The sequence below is a fragment of the Buteo buteo genome, chromosome 8 (assembly GCF_964188355.1).
Source record: "Buteo buteo chromosome 8, bButBut1.hap1.1, whole genome shotgun sequence".
In the NCBI taxonomy this organism is placed as follows: Eukaryota; Metazoa; Chordata; class Aves; order Accipitriformes; family Accipitridae; genus Buteo; species Buteo buteo.
In genome coordinates, this window is record NC_134178.1 from 9332186 (window position 1) to 9355155 (window position 22970).

The window sequence follows — 22970 nt, forward strand, 5'->3', positions numbered from 1 at the left end:
GGTCAAAATAATGTGCAAATGTCTTCTAGTTTTTAACAATGAGCTAACCATGAATAATGAAAATAGGAGAAAAAAGGAAAAAAGGTTCTATGAATTAATCCAAAATCTAACCGTAGAAAATCATGCAGTGCAGGAAAATAAGATCATTCCCTCCTTCTCTGTCTCTATGCTATTTAAAATGTCTGATAATGTTAATTTTTATTCTTAATTTACAACTGCTATTCCAGTAATTTGGTTTATATTGCCCTAAGCAGTGTCAGCTGCATAGTTTGCAGCTTCCTGATGCATTTGCAGTTATGTCCCCTTTAGTCCTTACCAGAGCAAAATCTTTAAATGTTTTTCCCATATAAGCCAGTTCCCTAATCCACATTTTCATTGTTGTGATGTGCTGTTTCTGTTTTTGTACAATGACCAGGACTGGATGAATGCTTCCCAAGTGTGGTTTCACCTGAGCCATTAAACGAGCAGTTTTGTTCCTTTTCTGTAATGATACCTCTGTGGATACAGCTTTTAAAGGTATTGGCCTTTTTTGTAGCTTTATTTCTTGAAATGCTGCTCGGTTCTTGTCCATCACTCCTAAATTCCTGTCCATCATTTCTTATGATTCTTTCTTACCAAGTTTCTCACTCTGGATTGCCAGGATCATTTTCTATTTAATATTTTTGTATTTTCTTGGAATCAAATCCCTTCTCTTGCCGTGATGTGTTTTACCTCCTTTTCTACCTACACCTGCTGTTTTGCTGTTAGCTGCTACAAAAGAACCTGGCTCTCCAACTGGAGCCTTTTACATTTTACAGTGTGGTAGCTGCAGCCACAGCCTTGACCAGGTGGGCTTTGTCATCTCTTAAATCTTCCCAGAATTTATGTGCGATATGGAAGTTTTATGCTACTGATGGCAGTCTTGAATTCAAATAGCTTGTAGCTTACTGGCTTTTGTTTGGGTTTTGGGGTGGTTGGGTTTTTTTTTTTTTTTGCTTCATTTTGTATCTTCAACAGTTAGTTTCTACAGGTGAATAAAAATGGTAGGTCTTGCTGGAATCTACTTTGGAGAAGGCGGCTGATTGAAAACTTGGACACTTCTTAATATACTTGATTGTATTTAAATATCTGGTAGGTGCTTTAGAGTCCTTAGAAAGTCTTCTGGAAGCAAATTTAAAAACTTAGGAACGTGAAGACTAGGTCTTCAAGACTTAATGATACTCACAAATTCCATCTGCCTGTCCTGCTGCGTGATTAAGAACAGGTGACATAGCGGAAATTGAAATAATTCACTGAAGGGAGAGAGGTCGTGCTATGTGGAATCCCTTGGGAACTGGAAACGGTGAGCGTGCTTTGCCTGGGCTCGCTGGCAGCAGCTGGGTGTGAGCCCTCCCGATGTGAACTCTTCTGAACCACGGGCTTCCCCGAGCACCGCAGAATTGATTTCTAGCAGCAAGTTGATTAAATGGCATATAAAGCATTTTCTATTATTTTTCTTCTCTAAGATCTGTACCGAGTTGAATCCTCTGAGCACATAAAGGCAGGAAGCGGGCTGAGCGAGAGGCTTCGCAAGCTTGTTCTGTTAATACTTTCTACCTCTTGACGTTCATTACCGAGCCGCTGCAGGCTGATATGCCGGTAAGTGGCTTTAGCCGCGTGAGTTTCTTCTGGGTCAGGCCAATACGGGTGCAGAAATACCTGGTCAGGCTGTCTGCCGGGCCGGCACAGGGCAGTCCCTGCCTCCCCCTTGGCGTGTATGAAATTTGAAACGTGACTCCAAGAGTAGGTACGTATGATTGCATCAAAATGAAGGAACTGGCGTTTTTTCAGGTGGCACCGCGTGGACTCACAAACACATCTACTTAGTCTCTTGTGCTACCTCCTTACCCATGTGAAGTAGCATAAAATCCTTTCGCAACTAATATTGTTCCAATAATGCAACCGCAGGGAGGTGTATCTGTTTCTAGCTATGTTGATATGGTGAGGGTTTAGAAAGGGAGAGATGTCAGAATGTGAAAAGCCAGTATTCTGCAGATAAACCCAGGTGTTTATCTAGAAAGAAATGTTTCTGATTGCTACCGTGGTTGTGTGTAAGACTGAAATGCTGAAAGAGAACTGTGTAACCCTCCCACTCCGAGTCAGAGAGACCTGGCATTGGCTTTCTGAACGCTTCGGCAACCTGAACCAAAAAACTGCTGTGGGAATGTAGACTTACCATATAGCTGTGGAAGAAAACTTCAATCGTGTCATTTCTCTCGGTCTTCAGAGCAGTCAACATGATTTTGATGTAGGTTTTAGATTATGTATATATAAATCTGATTGAAGTACCAACAGCAAACCATAAATAAAATGTGGACTTAACTGAAGAACGGGCTAGTGGAGGACTCTTGTGTTGAATTTATTAAAATACAATATAACGAAGTTGTCGATGGAAGAGACTCGCTGTGATGACGACAGGGAAATAAAGCTGGGGTGTCCTCAACTCGGGAAGGTAGCCAGGTTCGCTGTTGCCTTTGAATCTGTTCTAGCACATAAGGACCGACTCGCTTGTGCTGTAGTCGCTGGAGAAGAGTTGGCTGCATGGGAACGTTCCTGGGGGTCACTCCACCTTCATGCCTGCCGAGGGCCAAAGGCTTCTGTAAATTGCACTTGCCTCTCTTGGGTACCGAGTGGCAATTCCAGGGACAAGTGGCCTTTCACATTCCAGGTTGTCCAAAGCCGATGCAGGCTGCTGGATGGCTGCTCTTGCCTGTGTTTTCCTAACGTGCCGATGACCCAGTTGCTTTGCTCTAGCAGAGCAAGGGCCATCACGTAAAAGGAATTTGGCGTGGGTGTAATGGAGAGCTAATGGAAACCTCTGGTTTACTGTGTTTGCTCTTGGCACTGGCTTTGAAGACACGTAAATGAAAATACAAAATAATGGCAAATCACTGGGAATTTGTAGTACTGACATTAAATAAAAAGCAGTTTAAAAGGACATCCATGGAAGCAGGTGACACCCGAGTTTATCGTAGCTCGGTTCCGTTGATGTAACCCATCTGAGTGGACGTGTGTGTGAATTCTCGGGGAATTGACATGTTAGGAAAAATAAGAATTCAAGATCAATTTTGGATGTATCCCAATAAATCATTACCAGTTGGGGTGTTGTTACAAACTGGGAGAAGAAAGCTTTTGATGAAGACGGCAAAAACATAAAGCAACTCCCACGAATGTGTTCTGTTCTCGCGCTTCTCTCTGAGAATTCGTTAATGCCACAGGACAGAAAAGCCAATTTTTAATTTAACTTCCATGGAGACCGTGAAATATGTAATGATTTATCGATCACCCGACCCCCTGAAACCTTTTAGAATTTGGGCTCCTGTGGTTTTTACATTAGCTGAAAATACGGCCCAAAGCGTTTCTCTTGGTTTTGACACTCGCTTACTTGGTAACTTCAACATAACAGTCAGCGTTATAGTCCTGTTGCTGAAGCTTGTTTCCCTCTCTTCTCTTTGCAAAAACTCCCTGGGTGGATTTGCTCTGACCTTTTTCTGCCTTACAGGGTTTCCTTGCATCTCCCTTTGTATTTCCTCCCTCCCTGCACTGGTGTGTCACAGGCTGTTGATCCTCCAGAAACGCAGCCCCCTTCGGATTTATCCGAGGGGGTGGTCAGTTTGTGGGTGTCCCAGTGAGACTGGGAGATGGTGGTGTGGGAAGCGCCGGAGAGGTGAGCCTTGCCCTTCTCTGGATGGAGTCGTGCTTCTGCCGTGTGTGTCTCGGCACAAGTCACGTTGGCTGGTTGTGCGACAGCCATCAGGGCGCCGAGATAGCGGTGGAGCGGTAGGTCGGAAAGGGATAACAACGTTAACGAGGGCGTTGCGTTATGATGAAGGAACTTGTGAGACATGTCGATGCTTAGGTAGGACTTGGTGATTCTCAATAAGCCCTCAGAAAAGTATGAAGAAAATGCTGTTTGGTCTTTTGGTAGGTGGAGAATTGAAGCCCTTCTAAAGGAAGATTTTTAGTGCTTCACTGGTACGTATCTTTTTTTTTTTTTTTCCTTTTAGCAAACAAAGCCTTATACTGAAATTCCTGCATGAACACTTAACATCTTTCCTTGAAACAGAATTTGCTTCATTTCAAGATTTGTGATGTCCTTGTAACCATGCTAATCTTTACAGGAGTTTTTTTTTATATTATTATTTTAATAATAAGCACGGCTGTAGTTTTTGGAGTTTGACTATATGTCATGTCCTCTGTGCAGCGCTAGGGCTGGGAATGGAGACACTCAACCGTGAAGTAAGTATCGTGGATATAAACTGTATAAGCAAATCAATTGTGTAGTCTATCATGCTGATAAGAACAGCTGGTTTGAGCAAGAGGTTGCTGAATGTGATATACTTCTAAAATATAACTACTAGGAGTGAATATAAAAGCATACAATGAGTTACAGGGGTAGGAGAAGCACAATACCATGCAAGGAAGCCACGTGTTTTCTATTGAACATGGTTTGTGTTTATTCTGCTAACTTAGGTTCAAAAGTATTTTTGTATTAAAGCTTCTTCAGTACAGCTAGGAGCTCAGAAGTCCGACCACCTCACCACCAGGTTAGCAGTTCTCTTTCCTGCTCTCCGAGGTCAGCAACTTCTTAGCAGAAAGGGGGTTTTAGAGCTGGGGGGGGGACTGGTCCCTCGTGCAGACGCAGGGGAAGGGGGCAGAGGGGGGATGCTCGAGCTTTAATTTCTTCTATTGGCATTTTATTGGCTTTAGCGGGACCCAAGCTGTGTAACCCCGGAGAGCAGCGTGCTGCGCGACGGAGGCGATGCCAACCGAGGCTGGAAATAAGAGGGGCTATTTCCAAATGGTTTACTTCACTGCGTGGTAATCTCTCACCCGTGAATCCCAGGACCAGCCGTAGATTGTGGTTAAATACACCAGATCCCGGTGACAAAATGCTCTTGATTTATCGATTGTCTGACTACCGTCCCACTGGATACTGCCGTGTTTGCACCACGTTTTTGTTGTTCGAAAGTAATAAGCCTACACTGAGGATCGTGCCAGCCAGGGTGGTAGAGGCAGACGCCCTCCTCCTTCGCAGTGCCCCTGTCTTGTTTAACTTCCAGTTTCTACAGTGTAAATTCAGAAGGAGCCGCTGCGCTGCTCAGCTGAGCCCTCAGCCTGCCCCGGGTGGCTGACGCTCCATTCGGCCCACGCAGAGGCCAGTGACTTGTGTTAAGTTCAGTCCCATTTCATTTTCAATTTGGTGCTTTCACAGATCCTCCCAGGCTGAAGCAAGCTTGTTAGTAACTCAACAGCATGTTTTTATGGTTTGGTGTTTTTCTTTATTCTTTCTTTGTCACATCGTTGGTTCTCTTAATTTCCCCTATTGTGTAATCTGCTGGAGTTCACTCTATTCAACAGCTTGTCTTAAGTTAGACCTTCAGTTTGGAAAACATGTTTCAGTTTATTGAAATTTTTCATTTGGGGTTGGTTTCTTTAGAGCCTCTGATTTTTATTTTTTTTTTTAGTCATTCACTTTATTTCATTTCCTCTTCCCTCCCATTTCTTTTCATAAATTTTTAGCACCCGCAGCGCTAGTGCTGGGGGGAGCATTTTGCCCCTGGCGAATGTTTGTCTTGTGCTGTGGTCACTTGCCAATATCACTGGTTTGTTTTTTTTTTTTAATTTAAGTTACATGTTACTGGACTTCAAGTCTCTAGAGTAATTTCCCCTCTGAAAGAATTAAGTTCCGATACTGCCCTTCTATGTTTTGTCCTGTCAGACCGTTTGGCAGCCTGGCTGGGGTACCCCCTGTTTCACTGGGAATCCCCTCCACCATGCACCCAGGGGCTTGGCTCAACACCACCGAGGCCGAGGACTCCCGTGGGTGCTGGTGGCCTTTATGCCACCCACCAGGGCGGGGGGGGGGGGTCCTGCAGCCTGCTCCCTTGCAATCCTAAATCCTGCTCTGCCTGTACACACGCACGTGTGGGCTCCCCACGATTTTTTCCGAGCATAAGTTTTTTTTTTGTTCAAGCATAATTTTTTTCTTGCCTGAAATTCCATCTCTGGCTTTGTCTGCTCCTCTAGTTCGGTTTGTCCGCGTAGTCCTGTCCTACTGCTCCGAAATGGGCATTTGCCTCAGGGACTGCTTCATTACCTATTCTTGGGCTTAAAGCTAATGAACATGGAGGTTGATCTAATTCTTCCTTGGTCAACTGGCTTAAATTCCCTGTTTAGCAGAGTGAGGGGGTAATGTTTGGAACATGCTCTAGGATTTTTTACAACCCTGGCTTTCATTTCCAGGTATTCTTTCCCAAGGAGCAGTGAGAATGTGTTGTGCACGTTCAGGCCTATAGGGTGCAAACATTAAAGACAAGCCTCCACTGTGTAGCAAACTTCGTAACAAGAGACTGTAATTCAATCATAGTTACTTGCAACAAGAGCAGTTGTTCCTCAGTTTGGTGAATGGGTTCAGATCTTCAAAATCCTCATGCTATTGTGTGAACTTAAAAAGACTTCTAGCATTATATCCTGTATATTTACATTAAATGTGTTTGTAGCTGCCTTCCATGCTATAGTATGATACTTATTTGTGCAATTACTCGATACCTATTGTCAGAGCCTGGCATCAGCCACCACGGCAGCAAGTGTTGTCAGTAAGAATCTCCCCCTTCCCTAGAAAATATATGGAGTGAACAAATCCAAGCATGACTGGAAACCACCATTTCCAAGTCCTTTAGGTGCATTTAATGGAAACGGTTCTGGAAGTTCTTTGTACCAACCAACAGCCTGAAAGTACAGCTCTCGTGTGGGGAAACTTCTACTGTATTTGATGTATTGTGAAATCTTTGACTTGGCTCTTGTCAAGATCCTCCTTTGAACATTAAATACTTTTTCTTCTTCTGATACTGTTTGGGAGGAGGAGTGTTAAATTTAGATCCATGGCAGGAGAATGCAGGGAGGCACATAAGCAAGAGCTTCTGGCCTTGTAGCAAAAACATGAGACATGAACTTTCACAAAGTTTGATGATGGGGGTATATAAACAGAAACAAAACTTGCTTTTTAGATTTTTCCCAAATGTGATCTGGTACCTTTCTTCAAGATGTGGGGTTGGCTTTTTATTACCTTTTCCTCTCTACATGTATGGCCAGCGACAGTGTTATTTTTGTGGGCGGATACAGAAAGTAACTTCTTGCTCTGCATTCCACTGGATTCCTATCAATATAAGGTCATACTTATATGTGGAGGTCTGGCACAGGCATTTCAGCATCAGTGACATTATGTTGATTGCTGTATGTGAGCTACCCTGCACCTTAAGGGAAAGAATCTTCTGCTCTGAAGAGCAAGCATGTTTTTGCATTCCATATACCTTGTTGTGTCTTTGACATGGATCAGTGCTTTGCTGTTTGGGAACATCTAGCCCATAGAGGAATCCACGTCTATTCTGGTAGCACTTCAGCTATGCAGCAAACTACAACAGACTGAATGACATGACTAAAGCGAGTCAGTGCTGAGAACCTGGACCTGACTGACTTGCAGCAGCAGTGGTGATACTGGCTGAAGTCAAGACAGCAGCCAAGGCCTGGAGCTGCCGCAGGTGGGGAGCGTGCTTGTCCCAGGATGCCAGTTTGTTTTGCTGCAGCAGGTAGGCACACGCCAGGGAGCCCTCCAGACCTGGGCACCCCCCACCCCGCAGCGGGAGGCAGCTGAGAAGGGTGCACTGTGACCCAGGGCGCACGCCCAGGCTGCAGCAGCGCAAGTCTCAGCAGCCCCACTGCTTGCTCTGCAGCTCAGCTACGGTGCCCTTGACACCGCACACCTCCAGTGAAACCAGAGGTGCTGCAGAATGTGAACAGGAGCCCTGGCTTTAGGTGTGCTTAGTGAAGTTGAGCTCCAGCTGCTTTGATAGATTTTTACTTTTCTCCAAAGGCCAGTTCAGGAAAGCTGTGCATTAAGCCATTTTGCAATAAACCCCACAACTTTTATCTCATTTCCCACCCCTACAAAAAGCTGGCTTTTCACAAGACTGCTGTTCTTACAAAAAATACAGCTTCCTTGTGAGAAGCATTAGTGCTATTACCTATGTTATTACAGTACCTAGGAATATCCACTCATGAAAAACTGGACCCCACTCTGTGAATGGCCTGCAAAGGAGAGAATTTTGGAGCTGTTTGCCCTTTCCAAACATGGATGAGTAAAGGCAGCAGGCTGTGTGATACAGCTTCCATGTTTGTGCTCAGAGGGAGGATCTTTGATTTGGTTGGAGCCTGATGGTTCAAAAAAAGGAGGCCCAAACTTGACAGTAATAGTAGCTGAAACACTTGCTCTGGAAGACAATTAAGTTAGGGCCTATGAACTTAGAAAACTGAGCACCCTTCACCTATTTCTGCTAGATTCCTAAGTTAAACCAGGTAACCAAAGGATTACTCGATCAGCCTGTAATGCTTTGTCAGGCCTAAGCAACCACATAACTAGGCCACTGTTAACAATTGCACATGGGCACAAGAGCATCTACACCAAGTGTTACTGCAGCCTGTAGTACCAGCTCACTGGTTGAAAGAACTCCTGCTCTTCAAGGCAGGGGAAAAAAACCTCATCTCCACTCACAACTTCCCCTCTTGAAGCTGAATATTATCCCTATTTTAGCCACACTTCAGCCACAGATAACTTGAACTTCACACAAGCTAGGTTTTAAAAATTTATTCTGTAAACTCCATACTGGGTCTTTAGTTCTCCTTTTCCTGCACAGTCTTTGTTCCACGCAGTCTACCCGTACGACGGGCAGCAATGAGACCGACCTTGCGCCCAGCAGGAGCATCTCGCCTGATGGTTGAAGGCTTGCCGATGTGCTGATGGTTACCACCACCAAAGGGATGTTCTACAGGCTGTGGAAAAGGAAAGCCAGTCATCAATATAATTATGAACAGAAATGAGTAATGATGTTTAACAGCAATAAATTGATTTAAGGGAACAAAAAATTTAACTGCTTCGTTTTTCATGTATAATGCAGTAACTATCAAGTGCTACTAACTACCCTAATTAAATGTGCAATTACAGAGTAATCTGTGAAGCTTTTTTTCCATATATATGCCAGACTATTCCCCACATCAAAAAAATCCTTTCTAAACCATGAAAGAGGAAAACGAAAACCCTAATTGAAAATGGACTCACATTCATGGCAACACCACGGACACGCGGCCAGCAGTTTCTCTTTGCCTTGTATTTGTGATAGGCACGGCCAGCCTTCAGGATGGGCTTGTCAATACGACCTCCACCAGCAACTATTCCTGAAAAAAAAATGGCAGGAATGTTAACATGCAAATGTAACAGTGTTTCAGAACAGGACTAATTGCTAATAATATTCAGGTTCTAAGAATAAGCTTCTAAAGACCAATCTCAAAACAATCCCAGCTGTGTATTCAAACTAATATTTTCCAGCCAACACTAACAGTGAGATTAGACTCAAGGTACTAGCCACACATTAAGTGGCCTGCAAGGGGGACACATACTTTAATTGCTGTTCTTCAATCCATACATACAGGATTGAGCTTAACACTTTCTAAAGCATTACCAGTTTTATTGCTAAAATTTCTTGGGTAACATTAACAATAGTTTTTCAACTAAAGAAAATATGAATTCAAAGACTTCAGGGAACTTTCAAGTACTTTACAGTTTAATACCTAGTTATTTCATGATTTATTTCACCAATTAGTAACGGACTAGATAACTCAGTTTCAGAGGCAGGCAAGTGTCACTTGCCGACCATGTACAGCATCCATCTCCGCTGTCAGTCAAGTGTACAACAAACCTGGTAAAACCTCTGCTTCTTGACAATGGTATTGATTCCTTGTCAGATCCTCCAGAACACTTCACCCAACTGATGGCACCTCCAGCACTACCCCTATAGGCTAGGTCGCTGTATCAAAAGCAGGAAACCATCAATGCCATTTCCTGCAGTTTACAGGCTGAGCAATTCCATTACAGCTTGAGAACAATGAGCATCTACTTTTCTGTCATCTCACTAGGTAAACCATCTCCAAATTTAAGTCATCGTTAACCAAAAGTAATGCAGGCATAATATACGTTAAGCACCTGTACAGAGACTGCACCTGTGCATAATCCTGGGTGCAGCCTATAAATGATGCTATTTTCAAGACAGTGTTAGAAACTGGGGCTCTGTTTGAAAGCCTGCTTAGCATTACGTAAAGTCAGTGACAAGACAAGTTCATAGTTGTCACTCCTTACCAACAACAGCTCTGTTTGCAGAAGAAATCACTTTCTTGGAGCCAGAAGGCAGCTTTACTCTGGTTTTCTTTGTTTCAGGGTTATGAGAGATAACGGTGGCATAGTTTCCAGAAGCACGGGCCAACTTTCCCCGGTCACCAGGTTTCTCCTCGAGGCAGCAAACGATGGTGCCTTCCGGCATGGTGCCAACAGGTAGAACATTGCCAATGTTCAGCTGAGCTGCAAAGGGCAATAAGAGCATCAATAGCTTCATTCAGGCTCCTGTACTTGAATTACAATTCTGTTTAACATGGGCCTCTGTGCGCAGAAGAAAGGCACCACATAGACACTTCAGTAGCAACAGGCAGGGGCACTTTTTGTTGTTTGACTTGAAACACAAGTTTTACGTGCAGTGTTACAGAAAGGCAGGCAAAATGGGATTCTAGATAAAACAGTCCAAACACTTGACAAAAACTGCGGTTAGGCTTGTTAACCAAAACAGGCTGCATGAGGAGATGGCCATCTCCAAGAAGGAAATCTAGGTTTGCTTGAAGCTGGTGGAAACTACTGCTTTGTGATAGCTCGCAACTGCACTTAAAAACAACAACATCTGCTTTAGTGTTCTGAAGCTGCCCAGGAACGCACTTTCCATCCTAACTCACCTTTCTTGCCGCAGTAAACAAACTGACCAGTATGAATACCCTCAGCAGCAATGAACAGCTCGGTCCTTTTCTTAAACCTGTATGGGTCACGGAAGGCAATCTTGGCAAGGGGAGCACCTCGGCCAGGATCATGAATGATGTCCTGTTGGAACGTAGATGTGCTTTAGAACAGGATACAGCATTTGTCATGGGTTCTGCAGAAATCAAAGAACTAGAATAACTGGAGATTATTATTACTACCGAGACAATTCTCGCTAGGATCCCCCTTTCTCAGAGGGATCTTGATTTCTCCTGATGTGAATGAGTTGAAGATTCACATTTGTAAGAATACAACCTCAAGCATCTGTATCACAAAACAATGACTCTGGTTAAGTGTGCTGCTTGAAACTAATTGTGTCTGAACTGTTTTATTCCTGACATTCTGCAGATAGCAGATCTCTCCAGACTAAGAAATTCACTTTCACTAGTTGCCTGATCACCTTTGGGCAGAGACAAATTTGGACACAAGCAGCAATTTCTGAGAGTGTTTTTTTAGAATGGAAATGTTTCTAACCTTCTGATTCCAAGTACACTGGAGTTAAATAAGCCCCTAGATGAGGAAGCACAGATTTATTCTTTCTTTTTGCCTTGGAAAAAGATGTCAATTCTGTTCCTCAAGTACACTGAGGCTCTGATACACAACCATACATTTAGACTACAGCTAAATGACTAGAGCTGTTTAAAATGTGTCTCTTTCTAGGAAAGCTCAGATATTGCTGGTGTCCAATATTAATGTTTTTTCCATGGTTTTCAACCCTGTTGGGGAAAACTATCCCAGCCAAAACCAGGACAGTATTACCCAAGTCAAACCCACCTATCTGCTTTTTATCATCAAACTCATGGTGTGAAGAAAGTTCTTTCTACAGCCCGACGATGGCCTTTTAGAAAGGCTGAAGAGACGGCTAGATGTTCAGAGCACCTAGCTAGGTACCCAAAACCCACCTACAGCACACCCGAAACACCGTACCACAGCCCAAACAGAAGCACTGCCTTGCCCCCATGCCTCAGGACTAAGATGATGGATACTGCTTACTGTTTATGAAGACTGATATTTTTTTTTTTTATAAGATGCAATCAGCTATAAGGCCAGCTCTCCCCACCCGGGTTTCCTGAGGTACAGGGAGTTCTTAGGCGATGCAAGAGCAGGCCGACGTAACTCTTGCATCAGCAAAGCTCCAGCAGAAAACCGTACTGCTGCCCGCTCCTTTACAGAAAGGCCCTCGCAGGCCGGCAGCAGCTTCCCCTTTCAAGGCACACGGCGGCCCTGACTGAGGCGCAAACGGCCGAAGGCCTTTCGGCACAGCCGGGGCTTCGGGCCCCGAGGCCTGGGGGCTTCGGGGGCGCCTGGGCCCTGCGTGACGAGCCCGCCGGGGGGGCCCCTCCCGCCGCTCCGGGCCCCCTACCTTGACGATGCCCTTGATGTAGCCGTGCCGCTCGGCGAAGTCGACGGCGCGGAGCTTGGCCGGGCCCTTCCTGTGCTTCACGTGGGCGCGGAAGACGGAGCCCGCGCCCTTCCTCTGGCCACGGATGACGCGGCCCATGGCGCTCCTGCGGGCGGAAGGCGGCGGCCGTTAAACCCCCGCGAGGGCACCCCTCCCCCCCGCACCCCCTTCCCCCAGCCGTTAACGCCCGGCCCCGCCGCGGCTGAGGGGCGGATGGCGGCGGATGGCGGCGGCAGGCGGGCGACAGCCCTCCTACCTGCGCTCCGGCCTCGCTGGGAAAGAAGGAAGCGCTCACGTCACCGCGGCGCCAAGGCCCCTTCCGGCGCGGGCGGGCCGGTAGTCGCGCCGCAGTGACGTCACATGAGGGGCGGGGCGAGGGAGGTGGGGGGGGCTGCCCGCCCCCGGGAGCCGCTGACGTAACGCTGTCTGACGTAGTTCTGACGGGCTGGGGGCCAAGAGGGCTCGCAGGGGGGTGGTGGAGGGTGTCGGGAAGTTCATTTTTGCCCGTTTTTGGTTTTTTTTGTTTTTTTTTTTTTTTTTGAGGCAATTAGTGTTTAAAAGCTCGGAGGGGCGGTTGCCTGCCGCGCTCCCCCAGCCAAGAGCCATTCCCAAAACGAGCCCTCACACCAAAACCTTCCCTAATTAACCGGGCCGAAGACGCTGTTTGCAGGAAGAGGCTCCTCGACTCATGATATACATATATATTTATTTATTTTTTTTAAGATTTCTGGGTTGTGCAGTTTAACGGCTGCAGATTTCAGGCGAGGAAGCGTCTGGAGATAAAACCCCTGCAGCTGGTTTAAGCTGCCTTTGCCAGATTTTTATCAAAATTAATTAGGGCGTAATTGAGAGATACTGCAAAGCGGAGGTAATCGTCTTAGTGTTGCTAATCAACTTGTGCTACACCCTGGAAGGGGAGGTGAAAAGTGCCTTAACTTCTCTAACAGTCCGCTAGGTTTTCAGCATCAGGGGCTCCTTCTTCCCAAGGAGGTCACTGCTGATGACCCAATTCACTAGAGACAGACCGTTTCACTCTAGATTGACTCATTAGCAATTAGGCAAAGTTCATCAGTGTAGGCCCATGTGTGCAGTTGTTCTTCTTGCCTTGAACGGAGACGAACCGAAGCATCCACCGTTTCTCGACAGATAAGCTTCCCCACATCAGTCTTCCCAGGACAAATGGAAGTCACCCCCCTCGTTACGGGCAAAAACAACCCCTAATGCCAAGGGCTCCGAGTCACGATCCTTGTCGGATTCGGCCACGGCAGGTAAAGAGATTAGCGCAGCCGGCTGTCCGCTCTGCCCATCTGCTGGAGGTCACTGTCCCTCCAACCAGCAGCTGGTGCGTCAGCTTCTCAGCCTGAGCCCCGTTTGACATGTTGCAGCTCGACGTATGATGACAAACTGCCACTTACCTTGGTTTACACTGATACGCTGAGTCTGGGTGTCTAGAGACCTTGACTGATGGCTCCTGTTGGCTTCAGCTGTGGGGGCAGAAGCACTGTTAGGTTTTGCTACTAAATGCGACAAGAATCAGAGCCTTAAGGAACTACCTGAATTCCCAAATAAAGCCCATATAACCAGCAAATTATGTTGGCCACTCCCCTTTCACATTCTTAGTAAGGACTTAGTAATCAGTTATATAAAAAGATAAGTAGTTGTGTAATGATTTAGTACACTTACTCATTTTATTATCCTGTACCAACTATACTTTGTATTCATGTTATTATTATTTAATTCATGGTGCAGTCTTGCATACTGCTATCTCCATCAAGGTGAAGCTGCGACCTTTCAGTTATATGGTGGGCTTGGCTAGCCACCTCACTGCTGAGGTATCGCTGCAACACAGAGGGTATGGCTGAAACCAGAATAATCCCTTGCTCCTCCCTACCAGCTTTTTGGATGTTCTGAATATTGTTAGAAGCGTCTATAATGTAACAGTGTGAAAAGTTCCTAGTCCCCCATACGCCGCTTCAGCCTTTCCTCCCAGTAACGCTGAACGGTTATTACCTATTTGTATCACCTCAGGCTGTGTTTATGCATACCTCTGGATCAGAGCATGCTGTGTGCCCAGGGTTCCAGTGCCAGTATTGTCCAAGCTGGCTCTTAAGTGTTTTTCCATCAGAGAAAACCAGGAGGAGGCTGGGAATGGTATGCACTAGGTCTCGTGTCTATATGTGCTCATGATTTCCTTAGGATACACACATGGACGCAAAACCCTGAAAGCCTCCCAAGTTTTCTAGCCTTGACAGAGTTTGGGAATCAGGGAAGGCATGCAAATAGATGACAGAACTGCATCAATGGTGATGCAACTTTATAATTGATTTCTCCTGCTATAAGAGAGATTGTTAGCTAAACGCTTTGACCATCAAGGAATAACAGCATTGTATTACCTGACCCAGCCAAGCACAGACTGAACTCACAATAAGGTTAAATATTTTGTTTTGCTGTGCCTTCAAAATTTCATGGTTCCAAAGAAATGTAAGGAAGTAGTTTACACCTGATTGCAATTAAAAAATACTGTCCAGGATTTGTCAGAACCACGTTGCTATGGGTCATGCCCTTTGAATCCTGGCGCTGAAGAAATACAAGTGTTGGGCACTACCAATGATCGCTATTCTGTTAAATTTTTAGGAGGTGGTGCCATGGTTTGCGACGAGGCTGTTTCCCTCTTCACTAAGCCCCCATTCCCTGGGCTGACGTCGTCTCCCCAGAACCCATCCGCGGGGGATTTCGCTGCGTGAGGAGGAGGTGGCGGTGGCAGAGGTACAGCAGGACAAGCCCATGCTGGACCACACAGCGTGAGACACAGGGGCTACTGATAGTACAACAAAAGCATTGTCCACAAATACAGGTATTGCCTGGCATCGCCTACCAGCGACAGTGCTGTTCTCCGGTGCAGCTTCGAGTCCTGAGATTTTTGGCCTTCAGGATATCACCTCTGGCGACTGCAGCTGCTTTGGCTTAAGACGTTACTGCCTTTACGGGCTGCCCTGCCTCTCTGCCAGGAGTTACAGCCGTGTGGGAAGAGGAGCAGAGGCACGGCCAGCATGCTGGATTTCCCTGGCCAAGGCCTCTTTCTCCACCAGAACTCAGGCCGTGCTGGAGCTGGGGGAACTGGTTCCTCTGCCTGAGGGTTCTCCGAGACCTGGCAGCAAGCACAGGGATGTCCAGATAACCCGGGCACGTCCTGCACATCTGCACGGATCAACTCCGCTGTACAAGGGCCAGAGGTCTAAGGCTCTTGGGAAGCTTTGGCCTCAGCGTGCATGTGTTATGCCTCCTAGACACACGCACAGAAATCTGGATGGAAGTCTGGCAGTGCTAGGCAAAATAGCATATGTTTCCAAAGCACAGCTGCTGCACATCACAGCCTGATATTTTGGCAGCAACTTCGTTCTTTGGCTGCTTAAACTACAACACTCAGCTGAGGTGGCCGAGGCATGGCCACACATCTTTGCTACCAGGGCAGTAATGTTCAGCAGCGGGGAAGCACCCACAGTGCTGGGGTAAGCCAGGTCTTATATCACCATAGCTACTTCCATGGGACTGTGTCTGTTGGAGCTCTTCCTCGCGTGTTTCCCTGTGGCTGGCAAATTTGCTGGGATAATGCGGAAAGGATAAAAACTATCCACCTGGTTCTGGAAGGGTTTTGGCAAAGTCGTGGGTACACTACTGCAAATGCAGCGCACTATTTGCACGGTGGGAACAAGACAAGGGTGTGTTGCCTTAATTAATCCTTTCACGACAGTCACAGCCTAATTTGCTAAAGGTTAATTGCACTGTAAATAGCAAAAGGGGTGGTGTTCAGTTTGCAACAGATGGCAGCCACCGAGAAATTTTGATGATACTGCTGTTTGGAAAGGGGGAAGAAGCAGCAAGGTTTCTCTGGGACCCCACCTTTAGAAGGGAACTGAGAAGAATGGAAGCCCCTAACTCTACCTGTGCATCTTTTGAAAGGGAAGGAAATAAAGGATGGCTATAAGATTCACATGAGTGTTTCCTGTCTGGGAGTGGTATGCTACAATGAAAATAATCCTGACCTCCTTCAGGTGGGCACCTACCTCTGTTTATGGTCTTGCTGACCTCTCTGGGGCTTTGCATGGGATTAGGAACTGACACGCACACTCTAGCCAGGCTGCAGCATCAACGCTCCAGTTCGCAAAAAATAACATACCTGCTAATCCCCAGCAAACACGCTCAGGGCGAGGCGATCCTATTCCTGTGGGCTGCTGCTCCCAGAGCAGGGCACAAGGGGTGCGAGTCACCTGCAGCCACTGGGGCAAAGGAAGGGTCGTGGGAAGGAGCTACCCCACAGGCTGCTGAAGGGGCAAAGCCTCACCTCCTGCTGCGCATCCAGAAAAAACTCCCTGGACTCCGAGGAAACGTCCTGGGCCTAAAAGTATCCTGTATCTAAAAGCAAAGGAGCCCTCTGTGACGATTCCCTCACAGCAGCCCCCCCCATACCACCTTCAGCATCTGGGCCAAGGCACAGGCCACTCGTCTGCATTCAACTCCTCTGGCTTTTCAGAGGAGACAAAAATCCCTCTGCTGAGACACCACAGGCCTCCATTCCAGTGACTGCTCCTAAAAGAAATACCTTTGCTCTCTTCAGAGGAATTTCTCCCAAAAGGACCAGCTTCTGTTTGCGGTCTTGAAATAAATATTCTCCCTCAACTGTACCCAGCTCCCTCCTCCCCACCCTCATTCCTAAACCCTGGAGAGAGCTCCAGGAAAATTACTTGAGCTTTCCCTTCTGCTCTTGCGTGAAGCAGATGAGGTCTCTGGCCTCATGACAACCATTTAATCATAATTAAACTGTAGCTCTCCTCTAAACCTTCCCTGTAGATACAGCACTGGGTGACCTGGAAGGAAACCTTACTCTTTACAGGGTTTCCTGTGTTTGCAGGTCATAATCTGCAAGGCAAAAAAAAACCCCGTACGTAGAAAAATCCTTGCCAATTACCTAATCTGCACTCTCAGCCTGTGCTCCCTTTTTAGTTATTGCTTTCATGCATCAGCACAAGAGAAAGAACTGGCATCCCTCCCACTTCGGTAATACTCACAGCATTCTCTAGGCTTACTTTGGTAACACTCAGGGCATTCTCAGGGCTTACAAAGGTGTGGCAAGGACATCGCCCATGGGGCACAAGAGACTCCAGCTGTGCCAGGGCAGGTTTTATCACAGAAGCACGCAGGTGAGATTGGAACCTGCACAGAGGAAAAGATGCCAATTGGGTGACTCTGCTTTCTTGCCCAAAAGGGAGCTGACTGCTGTATAGCCAAGCCTCTCCAGGAGGGTGTGGGTTTGCGAGCGTTTTGTGTTATTCGTCTTCTAATGGCAGTCTGGATTCCTTGCGAGAGGGGAGAGCCAGAGCTGCAGAGGTGGAAAGTCCCAATCAAAACAAAGCAATTTACACTTCACAGATGGGTTTAGCGATGCTTATTAATTAGGTTCTGGTGACCTCTAGAGGCCTTTATCCCAAAGCACCTGTTTTCTGAGGATCTTTCCTGTTCCGGAACAACGAGCACAACAAGAATTCTGCTTTATTTTAGTTTCAAACCAAGATTAATTTTAGCCTTAGCAGGAAAGGTGTTGGGGAATAGTAATTGATAGTTATTCTTTTCCTCCCACTAACCATGGTAATAACAATTCCCTGTGTGCAGCAACCTCAAAGTCTGCACAGTAACTGTTGTAGGTATTCTGGAGATTCCCGTTTTGCAAGAAATTTGCTTTGTGCGTTGTCAAGTAAGAGAGGAGCTACTTCCTTCATAATCTCTAACGATGTATTCAACTAATCACTGATCCTGGAAAAACTGCCCACCTATCTGGTAAAGTAATCCGGTTGCTTACATGCATGTAAGTTGTGTGCTTAAGAAACAAGCATTACAGATGCATTAAGATGCCTTTGCAGAACACAGCCTTTGTGGACTAGTCCTTGAAAGGGAGTGCTCAAATACTGTGCTAGTCCTCTCAGACTGGAGTATGACCATGTTTTCTGAAAAATTATTTTCAGCTGCAAACAGGGAAGAATTGACAACCCACCAGATTCAGGGCCAAGCAACACTGTATGTGGGAAAATTACCTTCTACCTGTATTGTAAAACAACAATAAAATTACCTGCAGAGAAGAGTGATACAAGAAAATGTCTAAGAAAAAAAATCTTTTTTTAGTTATACATCTGGATAAGCTTTTTTTTTAATGAGATAATAGGGACAGCTGATGGAGAAGGGGATAAATCCACCCAGCTAATTTTCTTTCCTCTTGAGCAGCTGAGATATGGGATTGAAACCATACTGAGGAACTAAGAGAATTGGAAGGAGAGATGGAAGAGCAGTGAGACACTACCCCCAGAGACATTGGGGAGTTAAATGAGAGAGGCTTACAGCCATAGAGAAGCTTAGCAAGAAAAGGATAGCAAAGCTGGAGGAGGTGAAGCATATCTGCAGCAACGCACAGCTCAAAAAAACTCTAGCAAACTTACAATCCTACAGTGATGTGTGGGAGACCTCCTAAAGACTTCTAATTTAAGAGCACCCAGCTGTACTTCCAGATTTAGTTATTAGTTGCTTTTCCTACCCAACCCCCCAAAAAATTGTTTTTCTCTTTGCATTTCCTAATGGACCTCCTACCAACACTTTAATGGCAGCATTTGTTTGGTGACAACATCCCTGGAGGCTACAGCCAGGGTAGTCTGTGCATCCAGCTTAGAAACCAAATACAATAGCACAGGATTTTCTCTTGCTTGATAGATGTGACCCATAAGAGAGGAAAAAAGTGTATGTTTGGGTATTTTTTGTTTTCTTATGGCAGAATGATGGATGAGCTTTTTTTTTTAAAAGAAAATTTCATTATTTTCTTGGGCTGGTTTTTTTTTTTCCCATAATCTCTTGCTTTGTTCTTGCTCTTTTTGCCATGTAGGCAATGGAGCTGAAGGGATTTCATGCCTCAAAACAGAAAGGAATCTTGAGCTATTGAGGGGAATTAAAAATGGAGTAAGGGGAAAAGACTTAAAAAAGGATTTTAAAATAATTTTTCAGACTGTGTAAAAACTCTTCTGAGATTGTTTGAATCAAAACTACTGAGAAACACGTGGGAGAAAAGCTCAATTTGTTAAAGATCTGCATTCTCCTGTATCTTCTAAGTGCAGCCTACAAAACTAATTTGATTTCGTTGGTCCTCCGAGAAGTCCTCTAGCAAAAGAAGGCTGGGGGTGCAGCAAACCTCTCTTTTTTGACATTTGTGAGATAAAAAGAAAATCAAGCTCTAAGGCCTATGAAGTAAAAAAAAAAAAAAAAAGGCATTTCTTTTGTAGTTACCAAGAAATGCTATCTCTGTATAGTGCACAAACATTTTTAATTTACACAGGTTTATTGGCTAGATACTTTTGGTCAATAGTACAACAGTGCTAATCAGAAAATGACAGGTACTTTTCATGTGGACTTTTTCTGGGTAAAACCTTTTGAACTTGTCTAATTTCTTAACCAAAAATGAGAAAAAATATGGCTCCTGCCTTTTCTCCAGATACTGTTTTTCCTTCCTTTTTCAGAGACAGAATAGGAGAAGGAGTAAATGGAAAGATGGGAGAAAGAAAACAAACATAAAATTGGAAAACAGAGAAGTGAAACTCCTCCTCCCTCCACATAACTGTTGGGGTTTTTTTCATTAAATATGCCATTACATTTAAGATTTCCATTTCCAAATGGAAAAAATGTGACTGGCTCCAAATATAAGAACAATGCTTGAGGGCAGGCCTAAAGAGGCCAATAAATCAGAGCAGAAAATATTTCGCTTGGGGAACACATCATGATCAGAACATAAATAATCCTCTTTTCTTCTATATGCAACATAAAACAAACACAGCTGTGCGCCCAGGCGCACGCACATACACATGCTCGTACACATACACACGTCTCGGCCCCGCTTCCCCAGGGCAGTTCTCTGACGGCACGAGAGGTGAAGGGTTAGGACAGAGGGGTCGGTGACACGGTGTCTGCGGAAAATCTCGGTAAAATAGAGTAGCGGAGCCGAGCGTGCAGAGAGCACTCGGAGATGTCACCAGGAGGAAGCAACCCCTTGGCTGCTGGCCAGCAGGAAACTCTGCGTCCCAGTCCCCGCAATAAAATACTACTTATTTCTTAGTAATCGTGACAATCCCCAAATATTTGCTTCTCTGTGGCGGGATCACATTGTGGAGGGTGGCCTTAAATTGGGGCTGTGCTGAGAAAGAGGCTTGCCAGGTTACGTGTCTACTCCGAGCTCATTTCCAGAGCTCAGGATCGCTGCACGAATCATGCACGGGTTGCCTGGGTAGGTTAGATGTTCGTATGGGGCTGATTTCAAGCACAATATCTGGGGTTCCTGAGCCTTCCGCTTGACCTGGGCTTTTGGGAGCCTGTTGCTAGCACACAGCAAGTTTGAGGGTCACGCTGCCAAATCTGGCCTCACTGCGTGGGCTACACAAGGACCTGTCTCGTGGCCGACAGGAGAGAGGTTGCTCTCTGGGTTGGGCAAATCCCAAGCCCTGCAGGTGCTGCAGATGGGCTCATGCGCACCCACAGCACCCTGTGCCCTCCCAGTTCTCAGCCCAGTCTCAAGCACAAGATTTGTTTTCTCCATTCGGACCCTCTCAGTGGCCTTCCAGGGTCTGCCCTCCCAACAAACATGGTATTGTTCTTCCTTGTCCACCGAACAGGTCCTTAGTCATTTTTGGCACTAGAAATTAACAGAGAGGTTTTTCCATTAAAGACCACCGAAGAAAGGTAGCTTACTTCAGGGACACTTCCAAAATCCAGCACACATAGACCTGGCGTGGGCCACAAAAGTGGGAGCGATGCTGGGGCAACTGCTTTCCTTACCACTCCTGAGGAACTTCCAGGATGAAAACAATTCAATTTAAAGCGAGTCTGAGGCATCTAGAGGGATCCTGAGTGGGCCAGAGCTCTTTTGCAGGGAGAAAAGGAAATTCATATACCTTCCAGCAGACTAGCTGGGATCTGTGTGGCAATTTCCTCCCTCTTAGATCTTCCAGTGAATTTTTCCATGACAGGGATAATCCAACCTAATCACTTCCATTTGACCCAGTTTAATCACCACCTTCCTGAAATGGAGTTAATAGGCGCTTAATGCTAACCAGCAAGTGAGGAGGATGGTTCATAAAAGATCTCGGAAAATCACTCTACAGTTCCTAATGCACTCCCTTTTTTTCTTTTAATTCGTTACCCAGAGTTGGGAACTTCTGAGGCCTAAACCACAATACATCTTGTGCTCACTAAGCTAAAAATACTGACTTGCCAATGACAGAATACTAATGAATCCTCCACAGGAAGACTAATCTGTCATTTCCCTCCCCACAGGAACACACACAAGTGGTTAAGTATCTAAAGATTTTGTACAGCCTCTCTGCCTGTAACGTTGTACACTGAGATCTTGGTTCAGGTACTGTAGGCATATATTTTCCTTCTTTCAAGATTTGTTTTTGGCTTATTAGTCCACGTCTGTCATCCTGCAATAGCACTAATTTTAATTTTGCTTTGCAAGTATGACAGCATTCATCAATAGAGTCTCTGCTTTTGAGGTGGTTTTGGTTTTATTCTTTCAGCTGTGTCGGGGAGCAGCAGGAGCAGGGTGCTCCATACGGTGGGACGAGCTGGGAGCCCCCGGTAGCCCCGAGGCAGGCAGTGCCCTCACCGCCATGGTGCAGACCCGGCAGGCATGGTGCCACCGGGCCAGTGGGTGCCGGGGTGGGGGTCCCAGGTTGGGCTCCTCAGGGCTATTAGTGCACTCAGGGCCCTGATGAGCCCACAGCAGGACAGCAGTACTGTCCTAATTAAAGCTAAAGACTGCTTCTTGGATTAGACTATTCTATGTTCTCATAAATTCACATCTGTCATGTTGTCTTCAAATCTCCTGTAAGCGAGGGAATAGAGAGTAATGTTGATAGCCCAACCAGTAGGTCATTTGAGCTGGGGTTGTCAAGTTATACCCACCTCCTCCTCTTCCTCCCCACCTCCTTCCTCCAAAAAGGTCATTTTACGCATATTTCTTTGTTCTCCTTTGAGTGACAACATTTGTAACCATTGCACTGTGGTGACACATGGACTCCAGGTGTGCGAGCTTGGCTAATTGTACGTATGTGGTACCCAATGCTTGATGCTAAGAGCAGGAAGGGAAATGTGCACTGAGTTCACCTCCACTACTTCTTGACTTGAGACAGAGTTTCTTGCTGCAGCAAAATGACTGCTTCTCAGCAACTTTAGGTATTTGTCACCTAATTAGACCAAAAGTTGTTCTTCTCCCTTCCCTGCTCCCTTTTTTGGCTTGTGGATTTTCTTTTCCATTTCATTACTGCTTATTTTTTATTTAATTGTTTGTTTGTTTAGGCTTTAAACATGGATCTTTGAAATAGTAGACACTTAATGCCTTCACTGCCTGGAAAAATCTCACATCCCAGGGTCGGGGCATTAGTGGACTTACACTGCAACAATCTCAATTGCCTGTTGTCTTCTCACCTCTCACTGATGATACCATCACCCTCTCTGCCTTCAACACCAAGCTCACCTGCTGTTCTTCTACTGAGAAAAGGACCACGGCATCATCTGTGGATAGAATGCATTTGCTCTGTTCAACCTTGTCATCAG

At 45.7% G+C, this 22970-nt stretch overlaps 1 protein-coding gene across 1 annotated transcript; it reads right to left on the reverse strand.

Annotated features, from left to right (window-relative positions):
• Positions 1–8647: 8647 nt before the first annotated feature.
• Positions 8648–12711, reverse strand: RPL8 (ribosomal protein L8). Its single transcript, XM_075033575.1, has 6 exons — positions 12586–12711; positions 12291–12435; positions 10849–10990; positions 10208–10426; positions 9134–9249; positions 8648–8847 (listed from the first exon to the last, which is right to left on the reverse strand). Exons 2-6 carry the CDS (start codon positions 12426–12428, stop codon positions 8689–8691), a joined length of 774 nt encoding a protein of 257 aa, XP_074889676.1. The 5' UTR covers positions 12429–12435; positions 12586–12711; the 3' UTR covers positions 8648–8688.
• Between the last annotated feature and the right edge of the window lie 10259 nt (positions 12712–22970).

Coding starts and splice junctions, on each gene's coding strand:
- RPL8 (XM_075033575.1), bottom strand. CDS start 12,428: ATGGGCCGCGTCATCCGTGGCCAGAGGAAGGGCGCGGGCTCCGTCTTC. Junction 10,427..10,848: donor TGTTTACTGCGGCAAGAAAG/GTGAGTTAGGAT, acceptor TGCCCTTTGCAG/CTCAGCTGAACATTGGCAAT. Junction 8,848..9,133: donor TCCGTGGTGTTGCCATGAAT/GTGAGTCCATTT, acceptor CCTTTTCCACAG/CCTGTAGAACATCCCTTTGG.